The 17,377-nt window shown below is 36.6% G+C and overlaps 1 protein-coding gene across 4 annotated transcripts in view; it reads left to right on the top strand.

The window, feature by feature from the left end:
- LOC110446405 (solute carrier organic anion transporter family member 2A1-like) overlaps nt 1-13,872 on the top strand; it is a 21,884-nt gene extending 8,012 nt beyond the window's left edge. For 3 of the 4 annotated variants that reach the window (XM_021491538.1, XM_021491537.1, XM_021491540.1), the window contains exons 2-10: nt 3,319-4,103; nt 6,978-7,064; nt 7,239-7,415; nt 7,853-8,017; nt 8,625-8,814; nt 9,533-9,668; nt 10,814-10,971; nt 11,693-11,757; nt 12,364-13,872. In XM_021491538.1, coding sequence (XP_021347213.1) covers nt 3,365-4,103; nt 6,978-7,064; nt 7,239-7,415; nt 7,853-8,017; nt 8,625-8,814; nt 9,533-9,668; nt 10,814-10,971; nt 11,693-11,757; nt 12,364-12,692 — 2,046 coding nt within the window. In that variant the 5' untranslated portion in view covers nt 3,319-3,364 and the 3' untranslated portion in view covers nt 12,693-13,872. Of the gene's footprint in view, nt 1-791; nt 980-3,318; nt 4,104-6,977; nt 7,065-7,238; nt 7,416-7,852; nt 8,018-8,624; nt 8,815-9,532; nt 9,669-10,813; nt 10,972-11,692; nt 11,758-12,363 lie in introns of those variants that run through there. The other variant, XM_021491539.1, reaches the window with a different exon arrangement.
- Nucleotides 13,873-17,377: the final 3,505 nt, after the last annotated feature.

Genomic DNA, 17,377 nt, shown 5'->3' with positions numbered 1-17,377 from the left:
AGATATACATATAAGACGTGTAGATATACGTGTAAGACGTGTAGATATACGTATCAGACGTGAAGATATACATATAAGACGTGTAGATATACGTGTAAGACGTGTAGATATACGTATCAGACGTGAAGATATACATATAAGACGTGTAGATATACGTGTAAGACGTGTAGATATACGTGTACATGTAAGACGTGTCGATGTACGTGTAAGACGTGTAGATATACGTGTACATGTAAGACGTGTCGATGTACGTGTAAGACGTGTCGATATACGTATAAGACGTGAAGTTATACGCGTAAGACTTGTATATATATATACCAGCGGACGATCTGAAAAATTTGTTTTTATTCTATATTTTCCTTCGCAAGGACTCATTTATTTATTATCTACTATATATATATATATATATATATATATTATATATATCAGTGATTATCTCATTTTCCATATAAGTCGGACCAGAGTTGTTCGTTAATGTAATAAGGTCAGACCCAGTTATCTGATGCTGCTGCAAGGCCTGCATAAACATATGCATGTCCGCCAGGATTAAATTCGAAAATGTTACATTGAAAAAACAGACAAACCGGTTGTTCCGCATAAACGGACAGGCTCTTAGTTATAGTTTTTGGTACGGGATCCTTTAAGTCCACAATTACGGAATAATAGACCGTACACACAGTCTACATATATAAGTAAGTTGTGTTATGATAACAGTGGATTATGTCAGAGTGGGGTAGATACCAGCTATGTGAACAGCCATGAGAAACAACCTCTAATCTCGAGCTTAAGGTGACCTCGTGTCGATGTACAGGCTGTAAATATTACCGCGGAGATGTCCCAGAAACTGACCCCCTTATATAAGCTGTGATGTTTTCGTCTACAAAGTTGTAAACATTCCACGCCCACAAAAGATCTTGGGTGAAAAGTGAAAGATGTTATTTGTGTAGCGGAACTAGACAGGTTGATCTTCGGCGTGCAGGTACGTACCGTACCTTAATGTGGATAATTATAACACAAATTATAAGAGCGAAGCTCTCGGGTGACGTATGCACCCGAACGGAGCTCTTTACCGGTAACATGTGCGTGTAAATAGATTTGATCCAACCAAACTGATTCCATCACTGAATCGTAAAGCTACAGCCTAGACACTTTTCGTACTTCCGGTGACCTCTTCCGGTTCATGGAGCCCGTGAATATGCCTAATCGAATAATAGAGCGACATCTTACGTAGCAGGAACAACGATCCTTTCAAAAAATATTGACCATATTAATTACACTGGATGTGTTTATTTTCGCGATTTCTTTCCCTTTATATCTAAAATACAAATGATCGGCAGGGTCATCAAAAAGCTTACATGAATGTCACAAGCATATGGCGTCGAAGAGTGCGTAAGAATGTGATTAGTTGACAAACTGTATTACCGTCGATTCGATTAGCTTAAATTTAGGAAAGAAATAGATAATTTGATACTGACAACTTTCTAAACATACACATTTTCCATCTAAATATTGATAATCGATCGTAACACACGAGGGCCATTCCCACTAGGACGTAAATACCCGAGTATGGACGAAGCAGGGTCAATGACGAGTACATGTACGCTTGATTTTCAGTGGATATATAAAAGGTCAGATCATTTACTAGGTCAAAGGTCACGGGTCGTCTGCTCCAGTGAACACATGATGAAACAAGGGAAAACGTAAGGTGTTTTAAAAGGGGTCAAATTGTGGATTTTTCAGTATCTCTACTCTTGTATTTGCATTTACTGTAGAACGTCAACTTGTGGAATTTCAATGCTAGATCTGCGTGTACAATAGATTGAATCTAGTTTCATCTAATGCAACAAAATTAACAATTACTTAAAAAAGACAAACATTATCTGTACAGTTTTGTAGAGTAAAATATCTTGATTGATACCTAGATTAATATAAACTTTAAACGCTTGACAGTTTGTACACTTTCGTTAACCTGTGTAAATCATTACAGCATTTTGATTCGACATTGAAGTGAACACATTAGTTTGCTCTGCTTTAGGAATATCAGTAAAGAAGAGAATTAGAAACATTAAATTTTCACCACTTTTATTTTTGTTAACAGATTGCATAATATGCGACCGTCAGCAACCATTTCTAATCAAAATTAAAACTATTCCGCATATGATGTAACTGGTGATGGCATTTGTTTTTATTTAACCACATTTATCACCAATATTGACTCGAGAATTACAAGTCCATCATAAATCTAACATCAATTCCATCAAGTTAACACAATCATCACAGAATACAACACAAAATCTTTGACCCTCAAATTTAACAAAGACAATGACACATAATTTCTTCAAACATCGAGGAAAACATGATCAAAATCGCAAAAAATAATTACTCAAAGTATGGTTACACAAAGTTATACGATGGTGTCCATCCAGAAACTTCACTTGCAAACAAATGGTTTTAGCTGATATGCCAATCTATCTCTAGGTATCTACAAAAACTTTATGACAACAGCGATGATGAAGAGGAGGAATCTCCTGATGTAGATACTTGTAATTTCTAAGGTATATAATCAGTACAAACATTAGATTTCATCATTTCACGTGGATAATCGAAATTATTAAAAAGAAAAATTTAAAATCTTCTTTTTATACTTATAGTGGTAGGAGACGTGACAGTCTCTAACCTTCTGTGTCTAACATGCTAAACATATTTAATTTAAAACAGATACATCCTTCATGGATTGGCATATCAGCTCAAACCAATTGTTTAAACATTCTGCTTACAACTCACATTATCATTTTTACTCCATGATTTTTTTTCAAATGGCATTTGTTTCTTTTGAATAAAAATAATGATACATATTATTATGAACAGCCATGAGTAGAGTATATACTTATATTCTTGGATTAACAAGAACCAAATGAGGATACTATTACTATCAATATAGTCTAGCTATATAGTAGTACCGTATAATACAAACCCGTCAACTTCAAACTAACATGTGATGCGTCATATTAGTGTAGTGTGAATGTGGATCATTCTAAAACAGAGCACACATAAGTACAAGGATGAATGATTTTGCCCAGCAACAGAGTCAAGTATATCATAAAAAAAACAAGTACATGTACATTTTGTATGTATTAAAATGGGTAATGTTATGATTCAATAATATTATACTATACTATTGAAACAATTGTACAATACGAGCTTCGCTCTCTCCAGGCCATGCCTGAGCCATATTAAGTTTAATGAAAGGAAAGGTAACTCGTGCATTATCTTTATGGGAGGAGCTGTAAGCATTAAGTTTCGCTTTGTTATTTTCAGATAATCAAGCATATGTAGTCTGCAAGTTTTTTGACCGCTAAATACAATGGAGGAGTCGAACAGATTTATCTCCCCTGTAGACCGGAAAGACGTGATGCGAGCGGAAATGAAAGCTCTGCCAGAGGACCCGGATACTCAATGTGGCGTTGGTGCCTGTAAACCAAGATTTATGAAACGTTGCGGTAACATTATTTGTTTCACGGCGTTTTACAGCTTGGCAGGACTTTTTTCGTCCACAATTTCCATGTATGTGAATTCACAGATTACTACCATGGAGAAATATTTTGGATTCTCAAGTTCGCAAAGTGGATTTCTCATGAGTTGCAATGACATTGGGTTTCTATTAACAACCATATTCGTCAGTCACAACGCCAGGAGAGTTCATATACCAAGAGTTTTGTCAATAGCCACCATTGTGTTCGGTGTGTCTGGAATTCTATGTTCGTTGGCATATTTTCTTTCGCCAACGTTCATGACCGAAGGTCAAGGACTTTTAAAAGGTCAAGATATAGGTGAAGGTCAAAATGTGTATGTAAATGACTCGTTAACTACGTTCACTAAAGGGGGACAACTCTGTGACGGCGCAGGCAAAGAAGACTGTTTACATGTTGACGTATCTAATGCTGAGATAAAAGTCGGGGCCCCGACAAACTTCACGCCGGTAGCCTTAACTATTCTTGCCATTGGAATGTTTCTTCAGGGTTTCGCTAAATCTCCAAGGCAACCATTTGTGACGTGTTACATCGATGACAACGTGAAGAAAACTAGCACCGGAATGTATCTGGGTAAGAATTTCAATTTATTATGAGTATGCTGTGAAAAACCAGCCATTGCGCTTCGAATAACGTTAATAATTGTAGATCATCACACTGTATTTTCAGGGGTTGTCGTGAGAACAATTTTCTCATTGCGAGCACGTGGATAAAATCGAGAGGCCACCGCAGGTGGATTCGAGATTTTATCTGCGTGCGAGCGATAAGAGAATTGTTCGAACGACAAACACTGAAAATACTGTATGATAAACTATTTATCATCTATATACTACTACCTTATATATTTCACCATTTAAATAATTCAACTTAATACCATGTGTTCCAAATGACTTCTAAGCTCAATGATCAACGATCGCCTGTGACAAACGTAAACAAATAGAAGTTTTGCACGGAGGAATACAATGAACCTTAACAGTACGTAGAAAAAAATAAATTTAAACAATCCTATCGACATTGGCTTATCCATTTGCACATTTACACCTGAAATGGTGTTGTTATTCTCACATTTTTTTCCCCGTAACGTTGTATTTATCGATATGTTTGTTTTTCTGACTATTTTCTTACGCGGATCACTTTTGTTTGGACACTATTTCCGGTTTCGGTCGTCATCTGGAGCGAGCAGACCATCTTTTTTGAGAAAATACGTTCTCTAACCCTGGACAGGTGTATCCTAACGTTTATCGGTGTGAGATTTCCTTTTCTCTTACCCTGGACAGGGATATCCACCATTTTACCGATGTGAGATTTTCTTATCTCACCCTAGGGTTGAGACAAGCTACACGTGTTCTTTGCACGTTCTCAACAATTGTATGACGTCATAGCAACAATACCATGACGTAAAGTCAACAATACAATGACGTCACGTCGACAATTCAGCCGCATCACATCAACAGTGTCTTGCATTGATGTAACGTCTGTATAAAATACATAAGAGGGTAAAAAGGGTAAGAGAAAAATAATCATTCACCCCATTGGGAGTGAGACAGGGTGATCTCAACCCTCGGGGTAAGCTTACCAAGGGGGTGAACTATTATATTAGTCTCACCTTAGGGTTGAAACGGGGGGATTCCCCTATTCATAACAATGGTATGACGTCACTTCAACAATACAATGACGTCACGTCAACAATCCATCAACGTCACGTCAACCCTGAATTTAGCATGTAATTTAAATTAATATGATACACAATGGGGGACCATGGTAAGAGAAAAAGAATCATTTACCCCCTTGTTGGAGAGATAGGGGGTCTCCACCCTCAGGAAAGATTCTTAAGTTGCCAAACACTCGGCAAAGCCTCGTGTTTGGCAACTTAAGAATCTTCCCCCTTGGGTTGAGATTCCCCTATATCACCCCAAGGGGGTGAGAGATTCTATTATTACCAAGTGCTGGGGAATGGGAAAATCCGTTCTCAAGTTCGTCTGAAGTTGTTCTCAAGTCGTTCTCAACTTCTTCTCATACTGACAACCAATGATAATAAATGTATCATGCTACCGGTAAGTGGTATAAAGTAGTATATAGATGATAAATGTGTTTTCCTAAAATGTCCGGCCAAAGCGATAAAATTATACAATGAAACCTGTCTGTAGGACTACCTGTGTACAATTGAACCTCTCTGTAGCTACCGCTCACTGTAAATAACTGCAACATAACTTGTCTATACCGACTGTTTGCCTGAAGCTATCACCTGGGTATTCTTGTCAAACCTGCCTATAACGGCCATCTGTATATAAGATCCAATCTTTTTTTTAAATCGGAATAAAATATGTTTCTACAATAAATATATCTACACTGTTCCCCTGTCTATAACTAAGTAAATGATAACCTTCCTAAACGACCACCGCAAACATATATATACTGTTTATTGTGACCTCCTCTCCAAAGCTACATGTACCAACTGCCTATAACTAAAGATAACATTTCCGTTGAACACCATATGATAATTTACGAATATGGCAAAAATACCGATATTATTCACGAGTGTGAAGCGGAAGGGCAAATATCGGTATATCTTCCAAACGAGTGAAGCATATTTATGGTACATTTGGAACACCTCGACCCGATTACAGTTCTTTTCATCAATGAACGATACGGCCGAGGTGTTCCGGATGATATATACTAGTATATATGGTATATCACTTGATGTTTTGATATGTTCTAGCTAACTTTAGAGATCATGCAACGACGAAAATGCCTCTACATCAAAAATGTGCGAAAAGTAGAAGCTTTGTCTATGGTGCAGTATTCTTATGACTTCACGTTTGACAAGAGGGCTGGATCCCAATTTTCGACGGGCTACTCAACGTTATTCTACTGGTTATTCTATAAAATGTTAGGATTTACTTACATAAACTCTCAACTGTGCAATAAATGATGCACCAATACAATCACAAATTGAATAATAGAATTATTCTCTCTTCGCTTTGTCTGCATCTTAACTGAAGCGTGTGCTTCTTGTTAGAGAGGACACAAGAGTCTAAATTTAATTTTCGACATTCGGAACTCCTCGGATGGCTCGTTCCTCGCGATCGGCAAACCTCTGGTGACTCCGCTAAGCTACATTATTAGTGTGCGAGGAATAAGTCACCCTAGGAGTTCCGTTATGATGGAGCGAGACGGAGTCTCCAACGGATTGCCGATTGGTATGTTCGACGAGAAGCCTTGCGGAGGGTAAAACAATATACGGCAGGCAATCCAGTTTTTACAGGCTGCATGAAATAGAAAGCACCGTTCTGATTGGTCAATATCCAAAGTGATATCTCTTTATATTTTGCCCGATATCACTTTTGACACATTGTGAAAAAATATACCAGTTTTATCAAGTTCTTAGAATCCAATATCTCATAGGCGAACATGTAGTAATTCATATTTTATCTTACTCTCCTACAGGTGCGATAATGGCGCTATCCATTTTTGGACCAGCTATAGCATTTGGACTCGGTGGTTTCTTTACTCAAATCTACATTTCACTCGAAGGTAAAATAAAATAAAAATATACTGCCTTTGCTTATTGTTTCATGTACCGAAAATTACATTCTGTACAATGTGCACGTACATGTATTTTACAGTGCTCGTGGCCATTTTTCTCTACTCCACTTTTACCTTATAATTTATGCCTTCGATGAGCTTTGTCATGATTATTTTTTACAGAAGTCTCTATCAATCCTCGGGACCCGCGCTGGGTGGGGGCGTGGTGGTTGGGATTCCTCCTTTTTGGATTTCTTGCTATTCTGGCCGGTATTCCAGTTTTCTTTTTTCCGCGCAGGCTCAAACCGAGGCCAGCGGATCATGCTGACGGGAAATCTGGCTTACTTGAAAACACGAAAGGTAACTAATATGCCTAGAAAATTGTTGGTCAGGTGGCGAAGCACTCGCCATTCAACCAAAACGACCGGGGTTCGACTCCCCGATCCGACTCGAAAAAAGGTATAGATCACGGGACTGTCTGTCTGCGGGTTCTCTGGTTTCCATCAAGACCCTTGCGCGCTTCCATCCGGGCCACCAAGAGTGATTGACATAAGTTGAAAAATTGTTGTAGAAAACTATTGTATGCCTAGAAATAGAAAAATAACGGATTCATATTTTTGAAATAAGATGTAGCCCAAAAATTATCGCAGTGAAATACGATATATGAGAAGTTATTCACCGCCATCTTGATTTCGTTCTCATTACAGAGGATAGAAATGAATTGGAACAACACCGTTTCCTGTATAAACTGAAGAGCACAAATAAGGGAGATGATTCGGTTGTTTCCTATGTTACAGAAATCCTGAAAGGACTTTGGAAGCTGGTAACGAACCGACTGTATATGTTGGTGGTGTTGGCGAGCTGTCTAACGTTGTTTTCAGTCGGGGGTACCTTAGCGTTCCAACCGAAGTACTTGGAAACACAGTTCCAGATTCCTGCCTGGTTTGCGAACCTCGTTATGGGTGAGTAGTACTTTTGTTCACATTTTTTTATACTTCCTATACTGTGCAAGATATTCTCAAAGTTCCATTCACTTAATGAGCCAACAAAATTGATGTTCCTGCGGCACTTTCTTAGCTTGGTAGACCAGACAAATTGTCTTTAAACTTCTATTTTTTTCTCAATACAATGAAAGATATTCTCTTCTTTTTACCTACCGAACCATTAAAAGAAACGTTCCTGAAAATGCTTTTTTTCGAGAAAGTCTTTTTGCTGACCATCGTCGTACAGGCTTGGTATGAGTACACCAGTGGTTGGAAAAAACATTTCAACATGAATACAAGATAATCAAGAACTTCAGTTACCTTTTCACTGATATCGATTTATTGAATCAGATGAGATCTATCATGTGCTTTGGGGATTACATTTGTATTGAAAACCCTCGTTTCTTGATGACAACAATTTCAATGTTTCACTTTCCACTGGGTAAAGAAAACCAATCCTTGAAGGACGAATCGGATTGGTTCACAGATCGCGTTTACGATATTGATACCATTTAAACTGAAGTATACTGAAATGCTGAACATCTGTTCTGAAAATGGTAAATATGCCTCTTTCCATATTTTTCAGGCATGATTGGTGTATTCGCGGCAGCACTTGGCAGCTTCTTGGGAGGATGTGTCGTATCCAAATTCAAATTATCCCCAATCGCTTGTGCCAAGCTCATTTTGGGAATCTCGTCCTTCGCCGTTTTGCTCCCGATATTTGGATACAGTTTTGGATGTTATAATCCCGAGATTGTAGGATTCAACACAGTAGGGTAAGATACATATTCAAGATTTGGGGAAAAGAGTATTTTGTATTCATTGTTTACGTCTAACGACAACGAGTCGTGTTACGATATAATCCAGCGCTATTGGTCGTGCCCTCCTGAACCTTTCATTGTTGTCACTCCTACCTTTATTAATGAATGTTTCTTGGTGAAACGTGCTGCAAATATTCCATACAGACATAGCTGAAACGAACTCGAGTTTCAAGAATTTACGTGCACTGTTGGCAACGTCATTGCCCGTTATTTATTTTTGAAACAGTTTTTTTTTCTGGAGCATAACGTGTTTGCTTTGTCTGATGCATTCATCAAACTTGCTACATTTAATAATGTAATGTGAATCAAGGGAAGGCTGACTGGAGCATTTTGAAATCAGATCTCATTCAGGTCAACAAGGACTTATACCCGGAAATGTCACATTTAAAAACGGGCAAACCGGTTGAACCGGGTACGGGAAATGGGCCTAGTTCTAATATTGTCGGTGAGGCCACACAGAGACCCGAGAATTTGTTACAGCTATATTTGAACCCAAACTGAGGTGTATGGAGATAATTTGGGTGTCGTTTGGTCCCTTTGGGGTCAGGTCACGCATTCAGCAATTGCCGTCGAGCTGGTTCGACTTCAAGTAAACGGATAATTAACAATATATAATACATCGTTTTGAATTTTATTGTAGTGCATTTTGTTTATGCTTTAACCTTTTTTCTAGAAATAGTTCCAATGACTTTGCGGATTGTACAGACAGTTGTCTTTGCGATGACGGGGATTATTTTCCAGCCTGCGGATCAGACGGACGGAATTACTTTTCGCCGTGCCACGCCGGGTGTTCTGATCAGCAAGGGCAGGTAAATCTCATTGATAAAATAGGCACGAACTCAACATGGAAAAAAACTCCTGCTGTGAAAATAATATCGAGAGTTTCTTGGAAAAAGGAAAAACACTTTTAAGCGGTGATGGTATTTGTGGTGTTCGATGGGTTGTAATGAATAAAAACAGCCATTCGTATGTTGAAATTATGGTAACGGATATGTTTTCAGTAAAATAACAATATTGTTTATGCTGTAACATTTGGAAGTGTAAGTGTTTTTGGGATAGTTTTGAGCGGAACAGCCGTTATAATCGTTCTTTTTTGTTTATGTTTGTTGTATGTGTCATATTAAACAAAACCGACTTTTTTATGGTGAATCATTGTTGTGTGTCCCGAAATTTCGTTTATTAAATCCAGCAAGAGATTTTGAGTTCAAATTGTAATAACAATTGTATATATTTATTGTCATAATTGTAATGTCATTTCAAATGTATATTGAGAGAAGGCGTTGATAAGTTGGTATAGCTTGTGCCTAATCCCTTGTCTTATTTTGGCAATAAATATGTTTAAACTAATAAAACTAAACTAATTTCGTTCTTAGACCTATGGAAACCGGTGCTTTGGGCAGGTTTTGGCCGCGTTGTAGAATAGCTTACCATCTGCTTTTAGAAAGTCAAAAACCCTGGCTAAATTCAAGAAGGATATAAAGACGCACCTCTTCACGTCTGCATTTTAGGCTCTTTGCACAGACGTCATGTACACAACACCTTTATATATTCATTCATGCATATTGAGATATTTGTCTACTTAATGTATAATGCTGATTTGTATGTATTTCTATCTTCTATTCCGTCTTTGCGTATTGCAGAGTTATCTTCTCTTGAGAGCAGGTATTGATTGTTACGTCATTTGTTTGTGAGAGTAACGTCATCAATTTTTGAGAAAACGACGTAATTTTCTCACACAAACCAATGACGTAACAATCAATACCTGCTCTCAAGAGAAGATAACTCTGCAATACGCAAAGACGGAATACTTATAGCTGTCACTGTAGAAATACTATAACTCATGTGCCGTAAAGCGCCTTAATAGTTATTTTACAAATTGTATATAGCGCTATGTTTTGTTTTTTTGTGTATATTATTAAAAATATTATTGAAATGTTGAAATAACAAATTGTAGACGTTTGTTGGATGTGGATGTGTCGGAGTAAACGGGACAGCATCTCCTGGTCTGTGTCCTACAGACTGTAATATGCTGATACCTTATGTGGCCGTGACGTTTTTTGGTGGCCTCGTCGCAGCAATGGCAGCCATGCCAAGCATTATATTCAGCATCAGGTATCGTACTAAAATACGAAACTAAAATCTTAACAAATAACTGAAATTTAAAAACCAAAGATTGACTACGAACCTCAGTTATATACAAAATTACACAATTACATTAAAAACTAAAATTTGGCAACGGGAGTTCTAACTAAACTAAAGTACGAAACTAAATATGAATGATAGTAATATCGAAACACACTGTATGTATTATATTATGAACGTAAATTTAAAACTAAAATGTTTAATTGGTCGACCTGATTTGTTAGCTGGCAAAGTACGCTGGTTAGTTTCTTTCCAAACGGATCACTTGGTCCCTTCGTTAGATGTCGGTTGTATTGCAGACGCCTCGTGGGCGTGGTAAAAAGGGTCTGTTTGTTGTAATATCTTAGGTATTCCAGGAATGGTGATTTTTACTTTTACATCTCAGAGTTTTGTTATTAATCCAATTGCTTTTTTCCAAACGAAATCAATTTACTAAAATGTAAACAATGTATTGAAATATTAAATTAAAGATTGAAAACGATGTCAGCACATGTCGCTTTAAGAAGAAAATAAGCTGCAATGTTGGAAATTTATAAAAAAAAATGTAGCAGGCAAACTTTCGACACTTTGGAAACGTTATTGTATATTTTTATGTAATCTACACAAAAAAAACCAAAAAAACAACAGATTAAATACCTCTTTATGTTATAAATTTTTCAATTTTCTTTTAATAATTTTCTTTTTATTGCAGATGCGTCACGGATAAACAGAAGTCGCTGGCTGTAGGGTTTTCTACCTTTCTTCAGACCCTACTCGGTAATGCAGCTCGTGTCCATTTCCAAAATATATATTTACATATAGTAAAGGAGGCCGCGGTGGCCAAGTGGTAAACGCGTCTGACATTTTGCTACCGCTAGCCCTCCACCTTTGGTTCGCGGGTTGGATACATACGTGCACGTGGAGAAGTCGCCAGGTACTGACCGTAGGTCGATGGCTTTTCTCCGGGAACTCCGGTTTTCCTCCACCACCAAAACCTGGCACGTCCTTAATTTACCATAGCTGTTAATAGGACGTAAGACACAAACAAACCAAATCACATACATTAAATTGTAAACTCTATTGTGTGTATATACATGTTTTACATTGTAATAAATTAAACCGAAAGCGTATAAACACCAATAAATGAAACTAAAATAGGTCAGAAAAGTCAGTATTGTCACAATAGGGTCGATGACGTCACAATAGTGTTCACCCTGACCAAATGGAATTTTAATCTCACGAAATGTCCCCTGTGCATGGTAGAGTACTTTGCGGAGCTAATGCGGAATATTTATACATATCGGCACACTTTCGTGTATTTTATTGTTACTATACTGGACAATAGTAACACCTTATGATAACCGCCCGTGTTTTTGTTTTCAGGTTGGTGTCCGGGGCCAATTGTTATGGGCATGGTCATCGACACTTCCTGTTTAACTTGGAATTCTTCCTGTCGCGGTCAAGGCGCATGCTCAATGTACGATATTGAAGACTTTAAACTGAAACGTCACGTGATTGAGCTTGCTATAAAGTTCGTAACACTTTTGATGCACATAGCAATGTTAATCATAGCCAAACGCACTGATTGGAGTCAATATGACAACGAGGAAACTGTTACTGCAAAACCGGAAACGGAAATGCTGATGATTTCGAATGGAAAAGCTAAACGCAGTCTAACAGGATACAAAGATCCAATCGTTAAAAAAACATAATGACTATAAATTCATCTTCTTCTCCAACCAAGACAATACAAAGGGATACAAGCGGAGTGACTCATTTTCTCCAAAAGGACAAAAGTGATGAAGTATTTTGTTTTAAACCGGCGGGAATGCTGTAGTAATCCCGAAATCATCAGGATGCTAACCAACCAAGGGACACAATTGTTATACGACATCCACTTGAAGGTTACACACTAGTAATTCATTCAACCGGATATTCTGCCCCACTTCCTGATACCATTATACCAGTATTTTATCTTACAGATTATGCAATATCTACCAGAGTTATCTCCCTTCAGTATATGAAGTATTATGTATACATTCTTAAGTTGTTTTCAAATGTGTCACATATATATTTACATGTTAAACATACAAAGTACACATATGAAACAAGTTTATCAACATTTATCACATTTTAACCAGTGAAATATCAGGAATTCTCCATTTAATAAAATATATTAATCACTTTTGTTGGCATGGAGGGTTGTGCGAAAATGGGTCTTAAGAAAAAAACTTGCGTGGTCGGGCCTGTGACCAAATACCGTTATGTATGGTCGGGGAATCAGACACTGGCTGTCTTAACGCAAGCGAGTACGCTGCGCATTGCGCAACAAGACTGCCCTTCTGTCATTAGTTTACTTGGATATTTCTCAGACAATTTTAGCATTTTTACGATAATCTTTGTGTTTTCCCCCTCTATTGTTATCGTTATTTGGCTGTGTTATTTGAAAGGACAAAGATTATATTTATATCGAAGTGGAAAGACGATTATCAGTTTTTCGTTATGTCGCGTTGTTATAACGATTATGAGCTAATGAAAACAAAATCATAATTTTATTGATAACGTGTATCATCACTTTCTTTCAAGAGATCTTAGGGAAATATGTAACAAGTTATTTTTGTTTCGTTATTTCGCCGAGAAAAGAATGTCGCTATCGCACTTAGGATAAACGACAATAATTTAAACGGGATGAAATAACAATATTTACTTGGACGAAATACATGTAATGATGTTTGACGGGACGTGAAGGTTTTTATTATATATAAAATATCCAATAAACAGCCAACATTGCTAAAAGTCCTTGTATGTCGACGATTTATTACAATTATTGAACGCATTTGCAATAACATATTTTGTTATCAAAATTATACATTTTGTTTACCAGTACGCAGATTCATACAGTTTAATTATATTTATATATTAAATATTTATGGACTTACAAAAAGAGTCAATATTTTACTTCCCTTGGAACATTTTTCTTATACCTATATAACTGTACTTTTGTCACTTTGGTCAAATAAATACCGGATACCTATATAACTGTACTGTTGTCACTATGATCAAATCGACACTGGATACCTATATGACTGTACTGTTGTCACTATGGTCAAATAAATATTGGATACCTATATAACTGTACTGGTGTCACTATGGTCAAATAAACACCGGATTCCTATATAACTGTACTGTTGTCAAATAAACACAGGTTACCTATATAACCGTACTGTTGTCACTATGGTCAAATAAATATTGGATACCTATATAACTGTACTGTTGTCACTATGGTCAAATAAACACCGGATACCTATATAACTGTACTGTTGTCACTATGATCAAATCGACACTGGATACCTATATGACTGTACTGTTGTCACTATGGTCAAATAAACACCGGATACCTATATAACTGTACTGTTGTCAAATAAACACAGGTTACCTATATAACCGTACTGTTGTCACTATGGTCAAGTAAACACTGGATACCTATATAACCGCACTGTTGTCACTATGATCAAATCGACACTGGATACCTATATGACTGTACTGTTGTCACTGAGGTCAAATAAACACTGGATACCTATATAACCGCACTGTTGTCACTATGATCAAATCGACACTGGATACCTATATGACTGTACTGTTGTCACTGAGGTCAAGTAAACACTGGATACCTATATAACCGCACTGTTGTCACTATGATCAAATCGACACTGGATACCTATATGACTGTACTGTTGTCACTGAGGTCAAATAAACACTGGATACCTATATAACCGCACTGTTGTCACTATGATCAAATCGACACTGGATACCTATATGACTGTACTGTTGTCACTATGGTCAAATAAGCACTGGATACCTATATAACTGTACTATTGTCACTATGGTCAAATAAACACAGGCTAACTATATAACCGTACTGTTGTCACTATGGTCAAATAAATATTGGATACCTATATAACTGTACTGTTGTCACTGAGGTCAAATAAACACTGGATACCTATATAACTGTACTGTTGTCAAATAAACACAGGTTACCTATATAACCGTACTGTTGTCACTATGGTAAAATAAGCACTGGATACCTATATAACTGTACTGTTGTCACTGAGGTCAAATAAGCACCGGATACCTATATAACTGTGTTGATGTCACTATGGTCAAATAAACACTGGATACCTATATAACTGTACTGTTGTCACTGAAGTCAAATAAACACCTAATGGTGTAATCCCTAAAGTTGTAAAAAAAATGAGTAACTCTCTTGCATTACCCCTCTGTCTTTTATTTAATAAAACACTTGAATAGGAATATTACCAAATAGATGGAAACAAGCAAATATAAATGCTATATATAAAGGGAAGGGTTCATCAAATGATGTTTTAAATTATAGACCAATCTCAATAACCTTATGTTTCAGTAAAATAATGGAAAAAATTGTCTTCAAAAATCTGTACAACTATCTAATAGAAAATTCTATCTTAACTAAGCACCAGTCTGGCTTTATACCAGGTGATTCTACTGTTAATCAACTACTATTTATTTATAATGAAATTGTTAGCAATATGGACCAGGGGAAGGAGCTCAGATTTATTTTTTGTGATATTAGCAAAGCTTTTGATAGGGTGTGGCATAAAGGTCTCTTACATAAACTTAAAACGTATGGAATTGATGGAAATTTACTTTTATGGTTTGAAAATTATCTCTCTGATAGCTTTCAAAGAGTTACCACTGAAGGTTATCACTCACAGTTTAAGGGTATAAATGCAGGGGTACCTCAGGGATCTGTTTTGGGACCTTTACTATTTCTCCTTTATATAAGTGACATCACTGACAATGTTTCATCTAATATTAAGCTTTTTGCAGATGACACCTCCTTATATGTAATTATAGATGAAAACCCAGCACATGCAGCACAAGTTCTGACAAAATTAGCCAAAAAGGCACTAAAACATGAAACGATTCAGTGAGAAGTAAATTTATCTAAAGAAGAAGCATATTCTCTAATAAATAAAGCCATAGACAATAAATTGATAAAAACATGGAATGAGGTAGGGCAAAACAATGTATTACGTACTATAATAAAGGAACCAATTAAAAAAACCAAACTGTATGGCCATAGTAAAAGTGAAGACGTTACAATAACAAGACTAAGACTAGGTACAACCAAACTAAACGGAAACATCAGTATTATGAAAAAGGATATATCTCCAACCTGTCCCAATTGTAAGGAAAATGAAACAATAGATCATGTTTTTTGGCACTGTAACAAACATAAAGAAGAAAGGAAAGAACTAAGAAAAGAACTAAACGAAAATAAGATCAAAATCACGACAATTTCTGAACTCCTAGCAACTAAAGAATCAGAGAGATTAATACATAAATTCCTGATAAAAAAATTGAGCAAAATCGACTATTTGAACAGGATCTAGAGTTGTGGACCTGAGACCATTGGTCAAGGGGAAGGAACTCCTAATAAGATTTTCATTTTTTATATATAAACATGAAATATATCTCAAAATATATATTTTATCAGTCCTTGGTAGTTCTTTTATGAGATTCCTAAAAATGAAGAAAATCTTTTTAATATACTATAACCATTTAGAACTAAAGGTAGCAGATTCTAATAACATAAAAATACCAAATCACCTATCCTATAAACCTACAAACAATATCAAAATAATACACCCCTAACGCCCAAAAAATAAGGGAAATAACTCTAAAGTGACTTCGCGAAAAACGTTTATAGCAATATATATTTCATACATCGGTCCTGCAGGTGGGAAAGTCACTTTTAATAAAACAAGGGATGGAAGCAGGGTAACAAAAAATAAGTTGATATAAAGGATAACCCAATAGAAAAATAACCATATAACAAACCAATCACCGACTGATAAAGGAAAGCTGCAACGTATGTGTTCTGACCACGTGCGGGTAGTTCCGTTTAAGGACGAGTCTGCCACCCCACAGCAATCTTATGTCCAGCCGCTCATATATATGTTTTCATGAGTACCTACAAATGAATATATATATATATGTTCCACCGTGGGGCGATGTACAATCTGAAGCGGTACGCCGTTTTTAGACTGTCCAAAGCTTAAACGGTGGATATAAAATAGGATAGAACTGTATTACCACTATTAACTGTATAATACGACCCGTAAAATAGGTCCTCTCGCTCATTCGGCGTCAAACCCTACAAGGTTAGCGCGGGTAAAGGAGGGAGGCCGATGGTGCTATGTGGACCTATTAGTTAGGTAGGAATAACGGGATAAACGAATAATGAACTAATCAATATCTGTTTATCTAACACAGCGAATAGTGTAATAACAAAAATATTAAATCACTCTAAATAATAAACAAAGTAAGTTAATCTTACAAAAACTAATGAACATTT

The sequence above is a fragment of the Mizuhopecten yessoensis genome, unplaced genomic scaffold (assembly GCF_002113885.1).
Source record: "Mizuhopecten yessoensis strain PY_sf001 unplaced genomic scaffold, ASM211388v2 scaffold2691, whole genome shotgun sequence".
In the NCBI taxonomy this organism is placed as follows: Eukaryota; Metazoa; Mollusca; class Bivalvia; order Pectinida; family Pectinidae; genus Mizuhopecten; species Mizuhopecten yessoensis.
The sequence above is the reverse complement of the archived record's forward strand: the minus strand, read 5'-3'. Positions and strand labels throughout refer to the sequence as shown.